Genomic DNA, 19269 nt, shown 5'->3' with positions numbered 1-19269 from the left:
TTTTTTTTAATAGTAACTATCAATTTTTGGACTAGATAACCTTATATAAAGTTAACCTTATTTTTACTTATCTTTATGAAAAAATTATAAAAATAAGGGATTTCCATTTAAAAAAAATTGACTTTTAATGATTTTTTCATTTTAATTTTTAATGCTTTTAATGCTTAGTTTTTGACCCCTCTAAATCTTTTTTTAAGCCAATATTAAAATAGTCTTTTAAAGTGGTCCTTCCTTTAAAATAAAACCGAAACTAACCAATAAATAAAGGCTACTAAAAGGGAGTAATCGGTAATTATGTTAGGGCTTATAAACATACTTTTTCACATAAAATTAAAAATATGTCAAAAACGGTTACACTTAGATATAGGATATAATGTCCTAGAATTTCAAACAAAATATACCTAGAATTTCACGTGGAAGCCAAAAATGTAAAAATAAACAGGGTGTCCCATTTAAAATAACGAAGTTGTCACCTACTTCCGGTATAACCGGAAACGTCACAACTGTCAAAATATTTTAGTTGTGTGGTCCCCATCGACTGTGCCATGTTGCCAAATTTTCAAAATTTTTGAAAAATTAGTTTCTGAGATATCGATCGCATCTATTCGTCGTGAGACACCCTGTATAATAAATCTGCAGCATACGCAGTTGTGTCATCAGCAAAGAGAGTGAATTTTACAAGAGTTTCCTTCTCAGGAAGGTCATTTATGTATACAGAAAGAGATGGGCCCCCGAACTGATCCTTGTGGCCCTCCAAGGCTTATAATTTTTTTTGTTAATGTCACACCCGCGACCTCTACTACCTGAGATCTAGATTAAAGATAAGACTCTACGAGTTTTATATTGTGATTACTATTAGGACTGAAGTTATAGCATTTAAGTTTTTGAAGAAAGATACCATGATCGACACATTCAAAGACTGAATTGTACTGATAATTATGAAATGCCTCTATTATATCAAACAACAAGATGTAGGATGCCCTGGACAGTATTCCTATGCTCTCTAAACCCAAACTGGCACTGGGAGAAGATACTATTTGTCCCAAAAAATTCACAAATTTTAATGGCCATGCACTTTTCTAGTATTTTAGATATTATATGCAAAAGTGATATTGGCCGGTAATTTTCTGGCAATAAAAGGTCACCCTTTTTAAAAATTGGTACCACAACGGTCACTTTGAGAACTTCAGGAAAAGTATTCTGTTTAAAACAAAGATTTATTAGCTTAGACAAAGGAATTAGTAGGCAGTTTTTAAAAGTCTTTAACTTTTAAGTGTTTAACCCATATACAGTACGGCTCTTAATTGTCCCCACCTTCTCTTATCTTTTGAATGTGTTTATATAAAAATTAGAAATTTGGCCCACATCATTTGCAATCTAAATACTACTTTTGGTCCCTAGCTCATCAACTTCAAAATGGCGGCGGGATGCCATTTTAAAAAATAAAACTAAATAAAAAGGGGGGTCATGCGATACACCGTTTGAAAACTTCCACTAAATTCTTTATGGTTCTAGAATATTTAGTCATTACTTCCTCCCATTGGAAAATGGCAGCCTTTCAAAATATTACTTTTCACATTTTTATTTCCATTTCAAGTAATTAAACTTTAGGTAACACAGAAATGCAACTATTTCACTACAAAAGATGTTGAAAGTGTGCACCATTAACTTCAAGACAGTAAATTAATTTATTGGAGAACTCTTCACGAACATTTTGGAAAGTGGCAACATCAATATTGCGACATGAATGAATTATTCATTGACGTAGGTCGAAGATAGATTCTGGCTGGGTGACTTTTTGTTTCAAGTAGCCCCATAAAAAAAGTCCAGAGGTATAAGATCGGGCAACCTGGCTGGCCACTCGGTGAGCTCTCGACGACCAATCCACCAATTAAGGTAAGTATTAGTCAAATATTCTCTAACATTTGTGCTAAAGTGAGGCGGTGCCACATCTTGTTGAAAAACTGTTTCCTCTCAACTCAAATTCATGAGGATTGTCTTCAATATTCTCACGGATCAGTGTTTCTACTGCATTTTTCAACATGTTTAAGTAAAGGTCCTCTGTAAAATTTTGTAAATCTAAAAAAAGAGGGGTCCAACAATGTGATTCCCTAATATGCCAGCCCACACATTTATTTTTTCTGGGTATTGTGTGTGTGTTTTTCGAAATATTTACGTCGCTCCAATAACGGACATTTGGTTTATGAACATTACCATTCAAAAAAAAGTCCATTCATCACTGACACAAAGTTCACATAAGCAAGCTGGCGTCCTGTTCTCTCGGTCATTATTTCGCAGAATTCCATACATCGATCAGGATCATCTTCTGTCAATTGATGAACCATTTGAATTTTATACGGAAATTTATGTTTTTTAAGTAGCCTTTTCACCGTAGCAGAAGATACATCACACGTTTCACCAGCAGTGTGGAAGCAGACTGTTGTGGATATCTTACCATAGCTACTATAATATCCACCTGTTTTTCTTCTGGATAGCTGGAATGCCCTGGATTCTTCCTACCGGCAACACTACCCGTCTCGGTAAATTTCTGAATTACCTCGCGAATATACTTTCGACATGCTAGACGGTACGGAAAGGTAACATTAAAAATTGCTTCCGTCTCATGTACATGACGATTTCCAACGTAAATAAATATAATTTAAATTTTTTCAGCAAGGAGACGTGGATCAGGCATTCTTAATTAAATCAAGGTATACTTAAAATTTTACTTTTATTCTCTCCTTTCGGTATTATTCGCTTTTAAAGTAGTAGTAAAGAAAATAAAAATGCGAAAAATAAGATTTTGAAAGGCTGCCAGTTTGCTATGGGTAGAAGTAATTTAATACTCTCGAACCATAAAGCATTCAGTGGGACCTTTCAAACGATGTATAGCATTACCCCTCTTTCTATTTAATTTTATTTTTCAAAATGGAGTCCCGCCGCCATTTTGAAGTTTGCAAAATGAGCTAGGGACCAAAGAGTAGTATTAAGGTTGCTAATGATGTGTGCCAAATTTCAAATTTTTATACAGGGTGTTTGGAAGGTGAGTAGCCAAACGGAAATGGTGAATAGGTGAGGTTACTGGCTATTTAAAACGCATAGTATTTTTTTGTTTTTCCTCAAATTTAAGGAGTGATATATTTTTTCCATTGTTTATTGGATTTTCCCCGTTTTTTTACTTTAACGTTCATTTTTTTTTTCATTTTTGGCCAAAATGGCGCACAATTAATTTTATTTTAAAGACTAATATTGTCTCATTCAGGTTTGGTAATAACTGAGAAAAATATTTAAAGAGAAACTAATAATGGAGTAAGAAACTTCCTCAAATCAATAGAAAAAAATTTTACGTCAACTGTACAATGGAAAAAATAATAGTAAAAAAAGTTGTGGGGTTTTAAAATGTGTTAAAAAACTTCTCTAGTTAATAGTCTTTCTAACGACATGCCACATGTAACAAAAATAATCAGGTAACTTACGAAAAACAAATAAGTTTGTCTTCAGGGACGCATGAACCAATTTCTTGAAAGCAACTTAATTGAGCAGGTATAAACTTATGCCTCGTTCTAACACAGCTAAACCTGTTACGCTATAATCTCTTATCATTCGGCACTCCCTTTGTGCCCCGCTACCTTAAACTGTTACCTGTCACTATCCATAATACGAGTATTATTTATTCGAGACTTATCTTTCTCCGCTACTTCACGTATTTCTAACTCCGCTCTACGCATATTGTTTTTGTTGTTCATTTTCGTTAAGTTTTGTTCGTTTTCGTTAACTTTGTTTTATTGTTACTGTTGCCTATGGCTGGTGCCTTTACAAACGAGGAGTACGCCGATATCCTAATGGCATATGGTAGAGCTCCTGGAAATGGACGAGAAGCAAAAAGAATTTACCAAGAGCGTTTTCCCAATAGACGCCAACCTAATCGTCATACTTTTGAAAGGACCTTTAGACGCTTAAGAGAAACTGGTAGTCTAAATCGCCGTGAACCTCGAGTTCGCAGACAACGTAATGTTGCTGATAACGAACGAATTCTGGAAGCTTTTGACGAAGATCCCACAACGAGCATCCGGACTGTAGTTGCCAATCTAAACCTAAGTGTATGGAAGGTCTGGTCTGTTCTTCATGCCAACGGAAAACATCCCTTTCATTACACTCCCGTGCAAGATCTTGAAGAAAACGACTACCAAAGACGCATTCAGTTTTGCCCCCTCCTGCTACATATGGACGCGGATAACCGCGATTTCTTGAAAAACATACTGCGGACAGATGAATCCAAGTTTTCAAGGGAGGGAATTACCAACTTTCATAATTTGCATTATTGGGCCCCAAAAGAAGAAAACTCAAAACTGAACAAAGTCGTGTCCTTTCAAAGGAAACTCTCAGTAAACGTTTGGGCAGGCCTTTGGTAATACCCTTATTGGTCCACATTATTTACCGGATAATTTGCATGGGTATAATTATCTAGATTTTTTATTAAATGATCTGCCCGAACTCTTGAACGGGGTTCTACATTTTCTCAATAGAAATAAGAAAGCGATGTGAAGCGTCTATTAGAAATAATGGCCATCAATTTGAGCAAGACTTATAAATAAACGATTTGAAGTAAAAAATATCTTTTTTTTAATCAACCTGTAAAGGAAAAGGTCATGGAAACGAAAGGGCACAATAGGTTTAGCTGTTTGAGAACGGAGAAAGAGATAGCGCAACAGATTTAGCAGTGTTAGAAAGAGACATAAGTTTATACCTGCTCAATTAGGTTGCTTTCAAGAAATTGGTTCACGCGTCCTTAAAGACAAAGTTATTTGTTTTTTGTAAGTTACCTAATTATTTTTAATACATGTGGCATGTCGTTAGAAAGACTATTAACTAGAGAAGTTTTTTAACACATTTTAAAACCCCACAACTTTTTTTTATTATTATTTTTTCCATTGTAAAATGGACGTAACATTTTTTTTATTGATTTGAGGAAGTTTGTTACTCCACTATTAGTTTATCTTTAAATATTTTTCTCAGTTATTACCTAAATCTGAATGAGACAACATTAGTCTTTAAAATAAAATTAATTGTGCACCATTTTGGCCAAAAATTAAAAAAAAAATTGAAGGTTAAAGTAAAAAAATGGGGAAAATCTAATAAAAAAAGGAAAAAATATATTACTCCTTAAATTTGAGGAAAAACAAAAAAATACGATGCGTTTTAAATAGCCAGTAACCTCACCTATTCACCATTTCCGGTTGGCTACTCACCTTCCAAACACCCTGTATAAACGCATTCAAAACATAAGAGGAGGGAGGACACTTAAGAGCCCCACTTTATATCACGGCTTGGTATTAATTACATGCCTTACCTCATTTAAAGCTACCTCAGAAAAAGATAATGAAATAATGCTCTTGCTGTAAGATAATCAAGTGGATTATTATTTGAAATTGGGATATCTCGCCCTGCGCTCTGAACTATGCTGGAGAAAAAATGTTAAAAGGAGTTAAAATGTTTTATATTATATTTGAAAAAAAAATTATCTTAGTTGCTTCATAATAGTACGGTAAACCTATTTGCAAGTTAACCTCAATGGTGTTTTCATAAAATTGTAGCAATTTATTTTTGATGCTCCTAATCCAAGGGATACAAAGCTAAAGTACATCTACCAACATTTTCAGTGAAATGCAAATTGAAAGCAAAAAAATATTGCTTTCAAAAGCCAAACTGAAATGAAAACCAATATAACATTGAATCCTTATTGAGCAAAGTGCAATATCCGAAAGATTTTTCTTAATCATCAATAAGAAAGTTTTAATTAGTATTTTGCATTTTTTAATTAGTATCAGCAGTTTTCCTTTCAACAATCACTCATCTATATAAACAAATTAGATTTTTTTGACATTTTGGGTCGGTTTGCCCTGAACTTTTCCTAGTTATGCACCACAACCTACAAAAACAATATACAAAACTTACAACTTAAAATGATGGGATCCAGAATATCATAGCACAGAGTCCTAGCTGTATTCATATAAACTAGTTCGGCATTGGTAGTTTCCACTGAAAGAGGCAACTTCCACGATAGGAGCTGCTTTGGCTGTCTTGTAGTGACCATCAGAGGGGTGTCTATGGAGGCTGTTGTTGAAGTGACTTTTACTCTCGGCGGCACTCCTAGCTTACCACTAAGCTAAATGTAGCAAACCAAAAATAATAAAATTAGCATACTTTAGACAGAAGCATAATTAGGTATAGAAATGCAGTTATCAAGCTCATTATTACCATGAATGAAAATCAAATATTTATAAGCAGTATTTTCTGACAAAAATTGCTTGTTTAAATGAATATTTGATATATTTTGTAATACTTAATTTTACGTAATGAAAAAGCTTTAAAAAACTAAAATGTATTTTCATCCAAAAAAATACAATAATTTATATATTTGTTAAAAGAAATTAAAAAGCCACTTTTCTAGTTAATAATAATAATAATAATAATAATAATAATGTCTTTATTAAAATTTACAATTGGTAAATTCTAAATGGCGAAGTAGAAGCTTACTTCCTAGCTTAACCATACAAATCAACTTGAGGTTAGATATTACAAAGAATTTCAAAATGTATCTTAAATAATTACATAGTTACAAAATATTAAGTTCTAACTGCCTATATGCACAACCGATTAACATTACAACGTTTGATAACCACACAGACTTATGAAATTTACAATAAGTTAAAGAATAGATATTTAACAACACTATAGGCTAACAGAGATCAGTAATATAACTGCTTATTTTTCGTTTAAATATAAAAGGTGAAATATATTTTAAATCAGGAGGAATTTTATTATATTGTAGATAAATACAGTAACTAAAGCTCCTCTCAAATAAAACAGTTTTATGAAGAGGAGGTGTAATAAAATGCTTATTTCTTAAGTCCAAAACATGAGCGTCATATCTAAACTTAATTTTCTGATAAAGGTAATTAGGACATTTTTTAAAGACAATTTTATTAAAGAGAACAAGACTATGTAGTAACCTCCTTTCACTCATATTTAGCCCTCTCATCCAGCGTAACTCAGTACTCACACCTCTATCAAATTTTCGCATTCCATTAATTAGCCTTACACAACAATTTTGAATGTACTGTATTCTTTTTATATCACTTATCAAAAGGCAGGGGCCATACAAAACATCACAGTAAGTGAAATGGGACAATACAAGACTGTCACATAAAACTTTTTTTAGTTCCTTATTAAGGAGCTGCCTTTGACTATAAAGTAGCTTAAGGTTAATAAAAGCTTTTTTAATACATTGATCAATGTGCTCAGTGAACCTCAACTTAACATCTAATAAAACTCCAAAATTCCTAGCCACATTACTACAATTTATTAGTTGACCATTCAATTTAATCTGAACAAATTTCTCATATGTGTCTCTAGAATGCAACCTACCAAAAAGAAGAACCTTACATTTACTTGGGTTTAAACTCAAACAATGATTTTCCGATGCCTTTGCTAGCATGTTAAGGTCGTAAGAAACCTTATCATTAGCTTCTAAGATTTTGTTAGGAGGAAAAGAGAAATAGACCTGTGTATCGTCGGCATATAGATGGACTTTTGAATATTTAAGACTCTTACACAATTGACACGTATACAGGGTAAAGAATAGAGGACCAAGAATAGACCCTTGTGGTACTCCGCAAGAGAGCTCCATAGCCGAGGATTGCTTCCCATTGAGCTTCACTATCTGAGTTCGACCGGTCAAATATTGCCGAACTAGAGAGCGAGCACTCTCCCCAAAACCTAAGAATTTTCAATGAAATTAATATTATATTAATATGAAAAAAGTTTTAAGGAGTCTCTATCTTTTCATTGGAAGCCAATCAAAGTTTTCTCTTTTGTAAATTCATTCAATTAATTAATTAAATTAAAGTTTATTGACAGAATTCCCATCTACAAAATTTAAATATAAAAAAATATAATAAATAGAGATCTTAGTATTTTACAAATACATTAGAAAAATTATAAATAACCTTTAGGTATAGTACAATAGAAATATAAATTAAAATTAAAACACAAGCTATTTTTTTGTGACAACAACAATCTTCAAATGTACTACAAACTGTCTCCAGCAAAAAACAAAAAGATATACTTAAATTTAAATTATGAATCTTTTTTTTTGTGACCTAAATTGCAAAAAATGTATATGAAAGATATCAATTTTCTTGGGGTAGATCATTAGCCAGTCTACACATTCAATCAAGAGGCCTATTAAAACCATAATTAGTTCTATGAAATTGTGTTCCAAACATTACCTCATATGTATTTCTCCTAACAGGTACATGACTAGTTTTCATGCAAGGAGATTAGGAGAATTGATCATATCATTCAGTAATTTAAATAAAGTACATAAATCTATATAAGTTCGTCTATTAATTTAGGGAGTTTTAGTAACACATAGAGGTCATCATAATTAATATTCAACTTGTAGGCGATGAATCTTAAGAATCGTCTTTGAACCCTTTCCAGAAGATCGATGTAGCACTGATAGAATGGTGACCACACTGCATACTGCAATACAGATCTTACAACAGCATAATAGACACCTGTAATGACATACACATTATTTGAGGGATCTGAATACAAACTAAGCAATTTCATAGCTCTATGGGATATCTAATATATAATGTAAATTTAATTATATAATTGGATTTTTGATTTCTTAGCGTCTTCTAAGCTATACGAAGTAAGTCGTAAGTAGTTTATTTATATTGATCCCCAACAGCTTGCTTTACACATTCTTATATAAATTAAACAATTTTTTAACACAGTTATCTCTAAACTCTAAATTAAGTAGGTGATATAAATATTAATTATAATCAGACCTTCTAGTTCCATTTTACTCTTCAATCTTTTCTATTCAGATTCCAAGAACTACTATATACATTTATTCATTGGATTGGTTTATGGTTTGCTTTATAATGAAATAAATATATAGAACAAAATATCTCAATGTGAGGATGACATCTTGGCACAGATGCTTCTAACATTACCAAATTGTGCTTTGGGGGTTCTAGTATGTGCAATAATTTTTTGTTGGAATAGAGGCATATTTCCCTCTTATGTTAAGTCAGTTATGGTAATATAAGGGTGGTGAATGTAAAGAATATTCTAATTATTTATCTTAGGTTCATATGTAAAATTGTCTTCATTACATTAAGGCGATAACTCTATGCCAGTTTGAGTTTCAGGAATCAGAGGGGACACATGATGCTATTTAGTTTCCTGAAGAATGGCAATTTTTAAAGTTCCTTGGCTATTGGTGAGGTTCTGTGGCAGCAGTATTCTGAGATATTTCAAAAGCCATTTACTTCATTGATTGGATTCTGTAATGTTGCTCTTAATTGAATGGCATCTTACTGGGAAATCGGACACAAATGGTTGTTGTGCTTGGCCCTTTATAGTTTTTATTATATGTCAATAATTTGAGATCAATTGAAGTGAATGAAAGCTTACACTATTTGCTGATAATACAACTTTGTCATGGCATGGGCTTAAGATTCCAACAGCTGGAAAAATGACACTTTTTGGAGTCAAGTGTGATCCTCTAGATCACTTAAGGGGCTAATTCAGGTGAGACCACTGACATAGATCAGTTTATGGGCATTCACCTTGATAGATGGCTTGATTTAGAGGACACATTTCTGAGCAAACATCTGCATTGCAAAAACATTTTTTTAAAGTAGATTCATGAGCTCCATGCTGAAGTAGAAACTTAAAGTCAATGGTGTATTCATAATAATGCAAACAATGCTAATGCTTCTGTTCTCACTAAATTGGAGGATAAAACTATCAGGAATAAAAATATTATGTTATACTTAGATAAAAACTTACTCAAAATCATGAACCTTCTTACTTTTCAATTTTTTTTTATTAAACGGCTCAATCGCACAAAATTCTATTAGGAATAAATACAAGATACGAAGAGAATCTGGAGTGAAGTTGGATCCTGTTCTTAAAATTTCCAATACAAGATTTATTACTGGTGTATGTTATAATCTTTCCTGATCTGAGATCCTGATGAAGCTGTTAATGAAATACATTGTAAAGTAGTGGATGAGTAGAAAGTAGTGGATGAATCGAATTTTGTTCTAATCACAAGTGAATTTGGGCTGGTAATTATAATATCCCTGATGCTGTGTGGAATCAGAGTGAGTGTATATCCAGTATTGGTCAAAAGTAGATGAACAAACCAAAAATTAAAACAAAACTGGAATTTTAATATTTTTTGTTTGGAGTAACAAATTTCTCTCAATGTAACTAAATATTCTAAATTGAGGAATAATAAACATAAAGCAAATATTAAGTGTTTGCAACGGACAATAAGATAAAACACATTGTTTGGCCTTTTTTTGACTGGCTAGAAGTAGATGAGCAAAACATATATACTGAGACTTTTAACTTGTGTGTTGCTTTCAGTATCAGTTTAGCCACTAAATAGTTGTTTAGATTTTACGCCATTATCCAAGGCAGTATTGTTTTTCAAAGAGCTGCAGCATAATAATTGAGGTCTACCAAAGAGTCCTGCAATCTGAGATTTCAAGACAATTTCAAATGGGAAGATCAGCCGTCGATTAGATTTTAAAAAGATTTCATGACAGGGGAATGTTATAGCCAAATCCAAATCTGGTCACCCTAAAAAAGTTGATTTAAATTAAAAAAAAAGTGATTTAAAGAATTTCTAAAGAAAATCCGTTTTTATTATCCATTAAAATAAAAGGCAAAATTAAGGCAATGAGATATCAGCCAATAAGTGCGAGGACCACACAGCGGAAACTAGTGGAAATACAGCTGTTTTCAAGAAGACCGGCACAGACCAGATTATCGTTTGCCAAGAAACATAAGAACTGGACTTTGGATCAATGGAAGAGGGTGTTTTAGTGACGAATCTAAATGCAATTTATTGAAAGAATTTTAACAGTTTTCTCACTCTTTATATTGGAAACTGCAACACTCATACATAAGTCCGTAAGACCACCATCCTGCACCAGTCATAATCAAGTGGGTAACTTATCTCTGCCAATCCCCACCTCCTCATTTACGAGAAACTCTCTTATATTTATTAGTCGTAAAATATTTAATCATGTTCCTTTTTCGATTAGGACTGTTACAGACCTTAAAAAGTTTAGGAGAGAACTAAAGAAATTAATCTTACCAAAAGCTTACTACAGCATTGAAGAGTATTTTAAAGACTCATTTTAATATTTAAAATTAATTATATACCTATCTGTTGATCAGATTTATTTATTTATTTTTTTTATTATTCTTGTTTTATGTTGGTTCTCGCCTTTTCTTTTTTTCTTTTTTGGTTTTTTCTTTGATTATATAAAATATGCTTCTATGTACAATCAAAATCGATTCTGTATTCTGTTTTTGTCCTGTATCCTGTATAACCAAATAAATACTAGTAATATAAATTCTAGGATTAGGAAGCTTTTAGCACAAGTTTGTAAACTTAGTAAATAAAGTATATTTTGACATTTTGACTTAAATGTAAGACACAACAAAGAGTAGAGCTGCTAGCAATTCCGGACAGTTAATATGACCATTACATAATTTGAAAAGAAAAAGCAAACTTCCACAAATGGTTTCCTGATGAAAGGAAAGCATATTGAATCTGCTGGGTAACAAGTGCTGATCGTATCCTTGTTCGGGATAAATTTTATCAGTTTTAAAAGCAATATATTTCAGCAATTTACGTTGAACAGATTCAAGTCTAACAATGTGAACAGTATACTTGGACAGGTACCAGAGTGGAGCTGCATAAAGTAATCGGGATTTTATTAAGGAATTGAGTAAGATGTTTCTACTTGATATATTAGTGAAGGGACTAAAAACATCTGCCCAAAATTTGCGATTATCTATTGACAATCAATTCATCAGGTCTTATTTTCAGAATTATCGGAAAATTTAGAGGCGTCTGATAAAAGTCAGAAAGAAACTATATTACAATGAGCGCTTAGACTCGGCCAGTAATAGACAGAAGGAAAGTTGGTCAATAATTAACGAATGCAGGCAGTCTTCTCGCCGGCGGTTGGTTGAACCGGACTTGGGATATTTCAATGATTTCAATGACTATTTTTCTAATATTGCTGAGAAGTTACTGGAAGCAGTTTCCAGTGACGGCGATCCATTGCAGTATCTTAATCGGATTGCTATCAACCAATTTGATGATATCTTTTCACATCTGCTGTCACTTCTGCCTGCGAGCGCTTTGGTTTTGGCAATCAATCAGTCATAGCTTCAGGGCGAGTTCCCATCCTGGTTAAAGGAAGCTATGATTATCCCTCTTTATAAAGGTGGTAGCTTGGACCAACCCTCTAACTTCTGTCCCATATCAATTTTGTCTACCCTCTCCAAGGTTCTTGAGAGGCTTGCAAAAAAGATAATTGTCTCTTTTTTGACCAAATACAATGTGCTGTGTCCTAATCATTATAGATTTCAGTCATCTAGAGGCACACAGGATGCCATTTTCAGATTCTTGGAAAGTGTGTATCTAGCTATGAACTCCAAGGAGGCTGCAGCAGAGTTGTTCTGTGATCTGTCCAAGGCCTTCGATTGTGTGAATCATGGAATACTGCTCAAAGCTTGATTTTATGGATTTACGGGAGTGGCTTTAAGGTGGTTAAAGTCATACCTGTCTGGTCATACCCAGAGGGTTGCTGCATCTTGATTTTCTTCAGGAATAGCACACCTTAAATGTGGTGTACCTCAAGGGTCAGTGTTAGGTCCTATTTTATTTTTATTATACGTTAATGACTTAAGCTCTCTATCACTTATTATTCTCTATTATTGTCGATTTCTCGGCCTCTTCATTGATGAGAGTTTAAGGTTTGACAACCACGTTTTGGGCCTCGCTGCTAAGCTTTCTTCTGGTTGTTTTGCAGTCAGGGTTGCCAGGCATGAGTTGGAGGGGTTGTTTGCTCGTTCAGTTTATTTCGCCTTAATAGACTCTCATATCTGTTATGGATTGCCATTTTGGGGTTTGTGCTCCAAGGGACTCCTTAACATAATTTTTACTATTCAGAAAAAAGCATTAAGGTATCTGTGTGGTGTTGGTCTGAGAGTCTCTTGTAAACCTCTTTTTGTAACTGAAAGAATTTTAATAGTTTTCTCACTCTTTATATTGGAAACTGCAACACTCATACATAAGTCTGTAAGTCCACCATCCTGCACCAGTCATAATGAAGTGGGCAACTTATCTCTTCCAATCCCCACGTCCTCATTTACGAGAAACTCTCTTATATTTATTAGTCGTTAAATATTTAATCATATTCCTTTTTCGATTAGGACTGTTACAGACCTTAAAAAGTTTAGGAGAGAACTAAAGAAATTAATCTTACCAAAGGTTACTACAGCATTGAAGAGTATTTTAAAGACTCATTTTAATATTTAAAATTAATTATATATCTGTTGATCAGATTTATTTATTTATTTTCTTTTTTATTATTCTTGTTTTATGTTGGTTCTTGCCTTTTCTTTTTTGGTTTTTTCTTTGATTATATAAAATATGCTTCTATGTACAATCAAAATCGATTCTGTATTCTGTTTTTGTCCTGTATCCTGTATAACCAAATAAATACTAGTATTATAAATTCTAGGATTAGGAAGCTTTTAGCACAAGTTTGAAAACTTAGCAAATAAATTATATTTTGATTTTGACTTTGACTATCTGGTTTGCCATTTTGGGGTTTGTGCTCCAAGGGACTCCTCAACATAATTTTTACTATTCAGAAAAAAGCATTAAGGTATCTTTGTGGTGTTGGTCTGAAAGTCTCTTGTAAACCTCTTTTTGTAGCTGAAAGAATTTTCAGTTTTATCACTCTTTATATTGGAAACTGCTACACTCATACATAGGTCTGTTAATCCACCATCCTGCATCAGTCATAATACTCATCAAGTAAACAACTTATCTCTTCCAATCCACACCTCCTCACTTACGAGAAAGTCTCTTATATTTATTAGGCATAAGATATTTAATCATGTTCCTTGTTCGATTAGAACTGTTACAGACCTGTTACTGAACTGTTAAAAAGTTTAGGAGGGAACTAAAGGAATTAATCTTACCAAAAGCTTACTACAGCATTGAAGAGTATTTTAATAACTTATTTTAATATTTAAAATTAATTATATATCTGTTGATCAGATTTTTTTTATTCTTGTTTTATGTTAGTTCTTGCCTTTTCTTTTCTTCTTTTTTTAGTTTTTTCTTTGATGATATGAAATATGCTCCTATGTACAATTAAAATGGATTCTGTATCCTGTTTTAAGTTTAACCAAATAGCTACTAGTATTGTACATTTTAGGATTAGGAAGCTTTTAGCACAAGTTTGTAAACTTAGTAAATAAAGTATATTTTGACATTGTGACTTGAAAGTAAGACACAACACAGTGTAGAGCTGCTAGCAATTCTGGGTAGTTAATATGACCATTACATAATTTGAAAATTTGAAAAGAAAAAGCAAACTTCCACAAATGGTTTCCTGATAAAAAGAAAGTATATTGAATCTTCTGAGTAACAAGTGCTGATCGTATCCTTGTTCAGGATAAATTTTATCAATTTTAAAAGCAATATGTTTCACAAATTTACAATGAACAGATTCAAGTCTAACAATGTGAACAGTATAGTTTGGATACCAGAGTGGAGCCTCATAAATTAATCACAATTTTATTAAGGAATTAAATAAGATGATTCTACTTGATACAAGTCTGATGTAGATCTTATAATAAAACCAAGAGATTTTAAAGATGACTTTGATGATGTTATCTATATGATTGCAAAAATTAAGCTTCTTGTCAATAGTGACACCCAGATCACAAACATAATCACAGTTAGAAAGAATTGTACTATTTAATGTATAGTTGAAGCTAATTTCATGTTTTAGCAAAAAAATGGACATGTTTTTATAGTTTTCAATATTGAGAGAAAGCCTATTAATGATTGAAACCTTATAGGAAATACTAGATCAACAAATTAGGTCAAAAGCTTACTGGTTATTATTAGAAACGAGTTATTATACAAACTATTAGTTTAGGTTTTTTTCAAAGATATTTTTAAGAATCTTTTTTTTAATTTGGAACTTAGTAGAATTTAATTTAGTTTTGTTCATCTATTTTTGTCCAACCAATAATTTTTTAATATTTTTTGTCTAATAAATGTTATCATAGTTATCATATATAAAAGAATGCTTGTTTTATTTACTCAATTGTGAACAAATATCATAATCAAGTAGATATTTAAAAAAAAATCGCCATAGTAAAATAATGCTAAAGAACTATTTTTTTATTATGTATTCATCTACTTTTAGCCAACACTGTATCAGGTTTTTTACCTAATTTATAGGCATCAGTTATTTATAATGCATTTTTGTACAAATACCTTGTGCAAGTAAATAATATTCATAGTAGATTCTTAGATCTAGTATTCTCAAGGGTACCAGAAGGTAGCTGAAATGATGGATAAGTTGCTGGAAAATAGTTATCAAGTTGCATATTGTATTGATATTAAACATATATGTAATTGATAGTCCATAGGAATGTGAAATTCAGTATATGACTTTCATAATGCTAACTTTATTGCCGTTAATGACTTCTTTGTATGTCAGAATTGGAATAACATTCTCAGTGAACAGAATTTAGAGGAAGTAAATTAAATTATTTAACAGGAAACAAAACTAAAACACTAAAATGATGTCAGAGCACAGGTTAAAAGGTATCATTAAAAAAATCGTCAAGGCTATAATATGCCCTGAATAATAAAACTGATTTTAATTCCTTTTTGAATCTTCTAAAATTTGTCTGATACATAGAGGAACATGGTTGTAAATTTATTTGCTAAGGTATATAAGTGAGTTCTTGGTGAGGGAGGATGTAGGGATTGGTAAGGGAAAATCGTTAACATGGCGAGTCATATGACCAGTGTTAGAGGGAGGTTTAGGACATTTATGAATAAGAGTAGCTGTTTCTAAGATAAAAAGAGAAAAAAAGAGTTAGGATTTTTTGAGATATAAAGAGAGGTTTACAAGAATCTCTTAACCCAGAGGAACATAGGTATCTAACTGCCTTTTTTTGAATCACAAAAATTATGTTTAATAATCCCTTGTTGCTTAAACCCCAAAAAGGAAAGCCATAACAAAGGTGGGACTCAATAAGAGAAAAGTACACTGAACATGCAACTACCCCTCCCAGCTCATGCCCCGCCATTCTTACTGCAAAGCATCCAGAGGATAATTTTGATGCAAGATTTAGGATATGATCTTCGAAGCGAAGGCGACCATCAATGGTAATACCAAGGAACTTACAGCTTTCTTTGTTTTGCAAGGGGGAGTTTTCACTAAACATAAGGCCCTGAATGTCACACTTAAATCCCATAATAAAGGTTTTGCCCACATTAAATACAAGTCTGTTTGCAGCACACCAGTCCGATAAAATCTTAAGATCCTTAAAAACCTGGGCTCTAACATTATCAGAATCTATGATTCCATAAAATGGTGGTATCATCAGCAAACTGAACCACTTTGCCCTGCAGTTTTAATGAACCCAAATCATTTACATAGAGCAAAAATAATAGTGGTCCTAACACTGAACCCTGAGGTACTCCAGTTTTAAGGGATCTGGAATCGGATAAACATCCAGATACTGTAACTCTTTGGGTACGATTAGACAGATAGGATTCCAGCCATTGCAATGCCACACCTCTAAAGCCATAATTATTGAGCTTAGACAGCAGTATTCCATGATCTACACAATCAAATGCCTTGGATAAATCGCAAAACACTGCCGCCGCGGACTCTCCAGAATTTAAGGACACATAGACACTCTCCAAAAAGCCGAAAACAGGGTCATGAGTCCCTTTTCCCGTTTGAAATCCAAACTGATTTGCAGATAAAATGCAATTATGTTGCAAAAAAGATAAAATTCTGATTTTTGCAAGTTTTTCACCTATCTTGGAGAGGGTAGATAATATAGAAATTGGACGGAAATTACAAGGCTCACTTACATCTCCACCCTTATAATGTTGATGTTGCTTGTGATAATATTTATAGGTTTATCTATACTGCTCTTGATCTATTTATTCCAGTTAAAACTTTTAAATACTCCAACTTGTCTTTTTGATAAACCAATAAATTTATGAGCCATATTATAGACAAAAAAAAGACCCATGTTTTACATGTTTAGTAAGACCAAAATTCAGTTTAAAACTTTTAATTTTTAGAGAAAATTATAATTTTCAAGCTTGTAAATTAAATATATCAAATTTCAGCTTGGAATAAATGTATTTATCCACTCCCATTTAACCATTTTCCATAATTTTTAAAAATTGATTTTTCAATAACTCTTTTTGCAAATGAGTATCACCTTCTATATCTACTTTATTCAATACTGTAACTTTAAAATGGGATTCTTGGTTTTTTATTAATCCTAATAAAATATATATATTATAAATTAGCTTATGTACCTGAAGTTGGGTTGTGTTATAAGAGAACCTATAAATATACTCCACTGAGCTGTTGACTGTTCCATGTTGAGGATCTGAGTAACTTGCTGTTTTGATCACTGTATAGTTGAGATGTGATATGCTGCTTGAAAAGTTTATTAATAAAATTAAAACCACAACTTTCAGCATTTTTGGCACTGCAGTTAAGTCTAAAGAATGTTCATGGAATAAACCATCTATGCCTCCATGCTAGTATTCAATTATTTACTATCAGGGGATTCCCCAGTCACAATTATATAATTTTGATTTTTTCAAAAATCACCACATATAAAAAAATGAGACTGATGTGAATTTATTTTACTCGGGCGTCATAAAAACTCCTTATCAACTCGGTACTTAATAAATAAAAGAAAAATAGATAAAGTTGGAAGTTATTATTATGAATTATGAATCATAACAAAACCAAAATAATCAAACAAAAAGCTATGAAGAGTGAGGTTAAGTTAGGAACTGCCAAAGCTTTAGACATGATAAAAGGGGAGCTTCTAAGATTCCACTTCAAGCAGAATTATTAATCTATTAGAGTTTTCCATTTGCTATGAAAGTGCAGCACTCCGTGCGCACTAGAGTGGGTCGAAAAAAAATTGTTTATTTTCTAATAGCAAAATTATGTTGTATTATCATTTCAAAAGCAACCATTTAAAATATTATTGAAATATTTAAACTCTAAGAGCCCGCGCAAGGCCGCCGCATTATCGTCAAATTTGTAAAAAACCTTGCAAGACACTGCAAGTATTCCTATATTCTAAAGAAAGAAAGAGAGAAAGAAAGAAAATGTGCTATATTACGTTAGAATAATCTTGTGTACAAGCATCCTACAGGCTAAAAAAACAAAACACAAATACAATTTCAAAAACTGACAAAACAATGAACAAAATTAAACACAAGAAGACAAAACTTTTTGAACATACTTAAATTAAAGATAACTAAATAAAACAATCAATTTGCAAGTTTGCAAGAATCTCTTAACTTAGCAGAACACAGGTATCTAACTGCTTTTTTTTGAATAACAAAGATATTGTTAAGTAGCCCCTTATTGGTTAAACCCCAAAAAGGCAAGCCATACCGAATATGAGATTCAATAAGTGAAAAGTACACTGAACGTGCAACCACCCCTCCCAGCTCTTGTTTTGCCATTCTTACTGCGAAACATCCAGAAGATAATTTCCCAGCTAAATGTAAAATATGATCTTCAAACCGAAGGCGACCATCAATGGTAATTCCTAGGAACTTGCAGCACTCTTTATTCTGCAAGAGGGAATTTTCATCAAACATCAGACCCTGAACATCGCACTTAAATCCCATAATAGACGTCTTTCTTACATTAAACACGAGCCTGTTGGAAGCACACCACCCTGATAAAATCTGAAGGTCTTCAAGGATACAAGTCTTAATATAATCAGAATTTTTATGGCTCCATAGTATGGTGGTATCATCAGCAAACTGAACCACCTTGCCCTGCAGTTTCAATGAACTCAAGTCATCCACATACAGTAAAAATAACAGTGGTCCCAACACTGAACCCTGGGGAACGCCGCATTTTAGGGATCTAGAAGCAGACAAACGCCCAGACATCGTAACCTTCTGAGTACGATTTGATAGATAGGACTCAAGCCATCGCAACGCTACGCCTCTAAAACCATATTTATCGAGCTTAGATAACAGTATTCCATGATCCACACAGTCAAATGCCTTGGATAGATCACAAAACACTGCCGCCGATGACTCTCCAGAAT

At 32.7% G+C, this 19269-nt stretch overlaps 1 protein-coding gene across 1 annotated transcript in view; it reads right to left on the bottom strand.

Annotated features, from left to right (window-relative positions):
- The window catches only part of LOC126740487 (SID1 transmembrane family member 1-like), a 102961-nt gene extending 84998 nt beyond the window's left edge, over nt 1-17963 (bottom strand). The window contains exons 1-2 of the mRNA XM_050446517.1: nt 17495-17963; nt 5956-6166 (exon numbers count right to left, since the gene is read on the bottom strand). Coding sequence (XP_050302474.1) covers nt 5956-6166; nt 17495-17662 — 379 coding nt within the window. The 5' untranslated portion in view covers nt 17663-17963. The remainder of the gene's footprint in view (nt 1-5955; nt 6167-17494) is intronic.
- Between the last annotated feature and the right edge of the window lie 1306 nt (nt 17964-19269).

This window comes from Anthonomus grandis, chromosome 9, assembly GCF_022605725.1.
Source record: "Anthonomus grandis grandis chromosome 9, icAntGran1.3, whole genome shotgun sequence".
Classification (NCBI taxonomy): Eukaryota; Metazoa; Arthropoda; class Insecta; order Coleoptera; family Curculionidae; genus Anthonomus; species Anthonomus grandis.
Note: the sequence above shows the minus strand (reverse complement) of the source record. Positions and strands in the feature narration are given on the sequence as shown.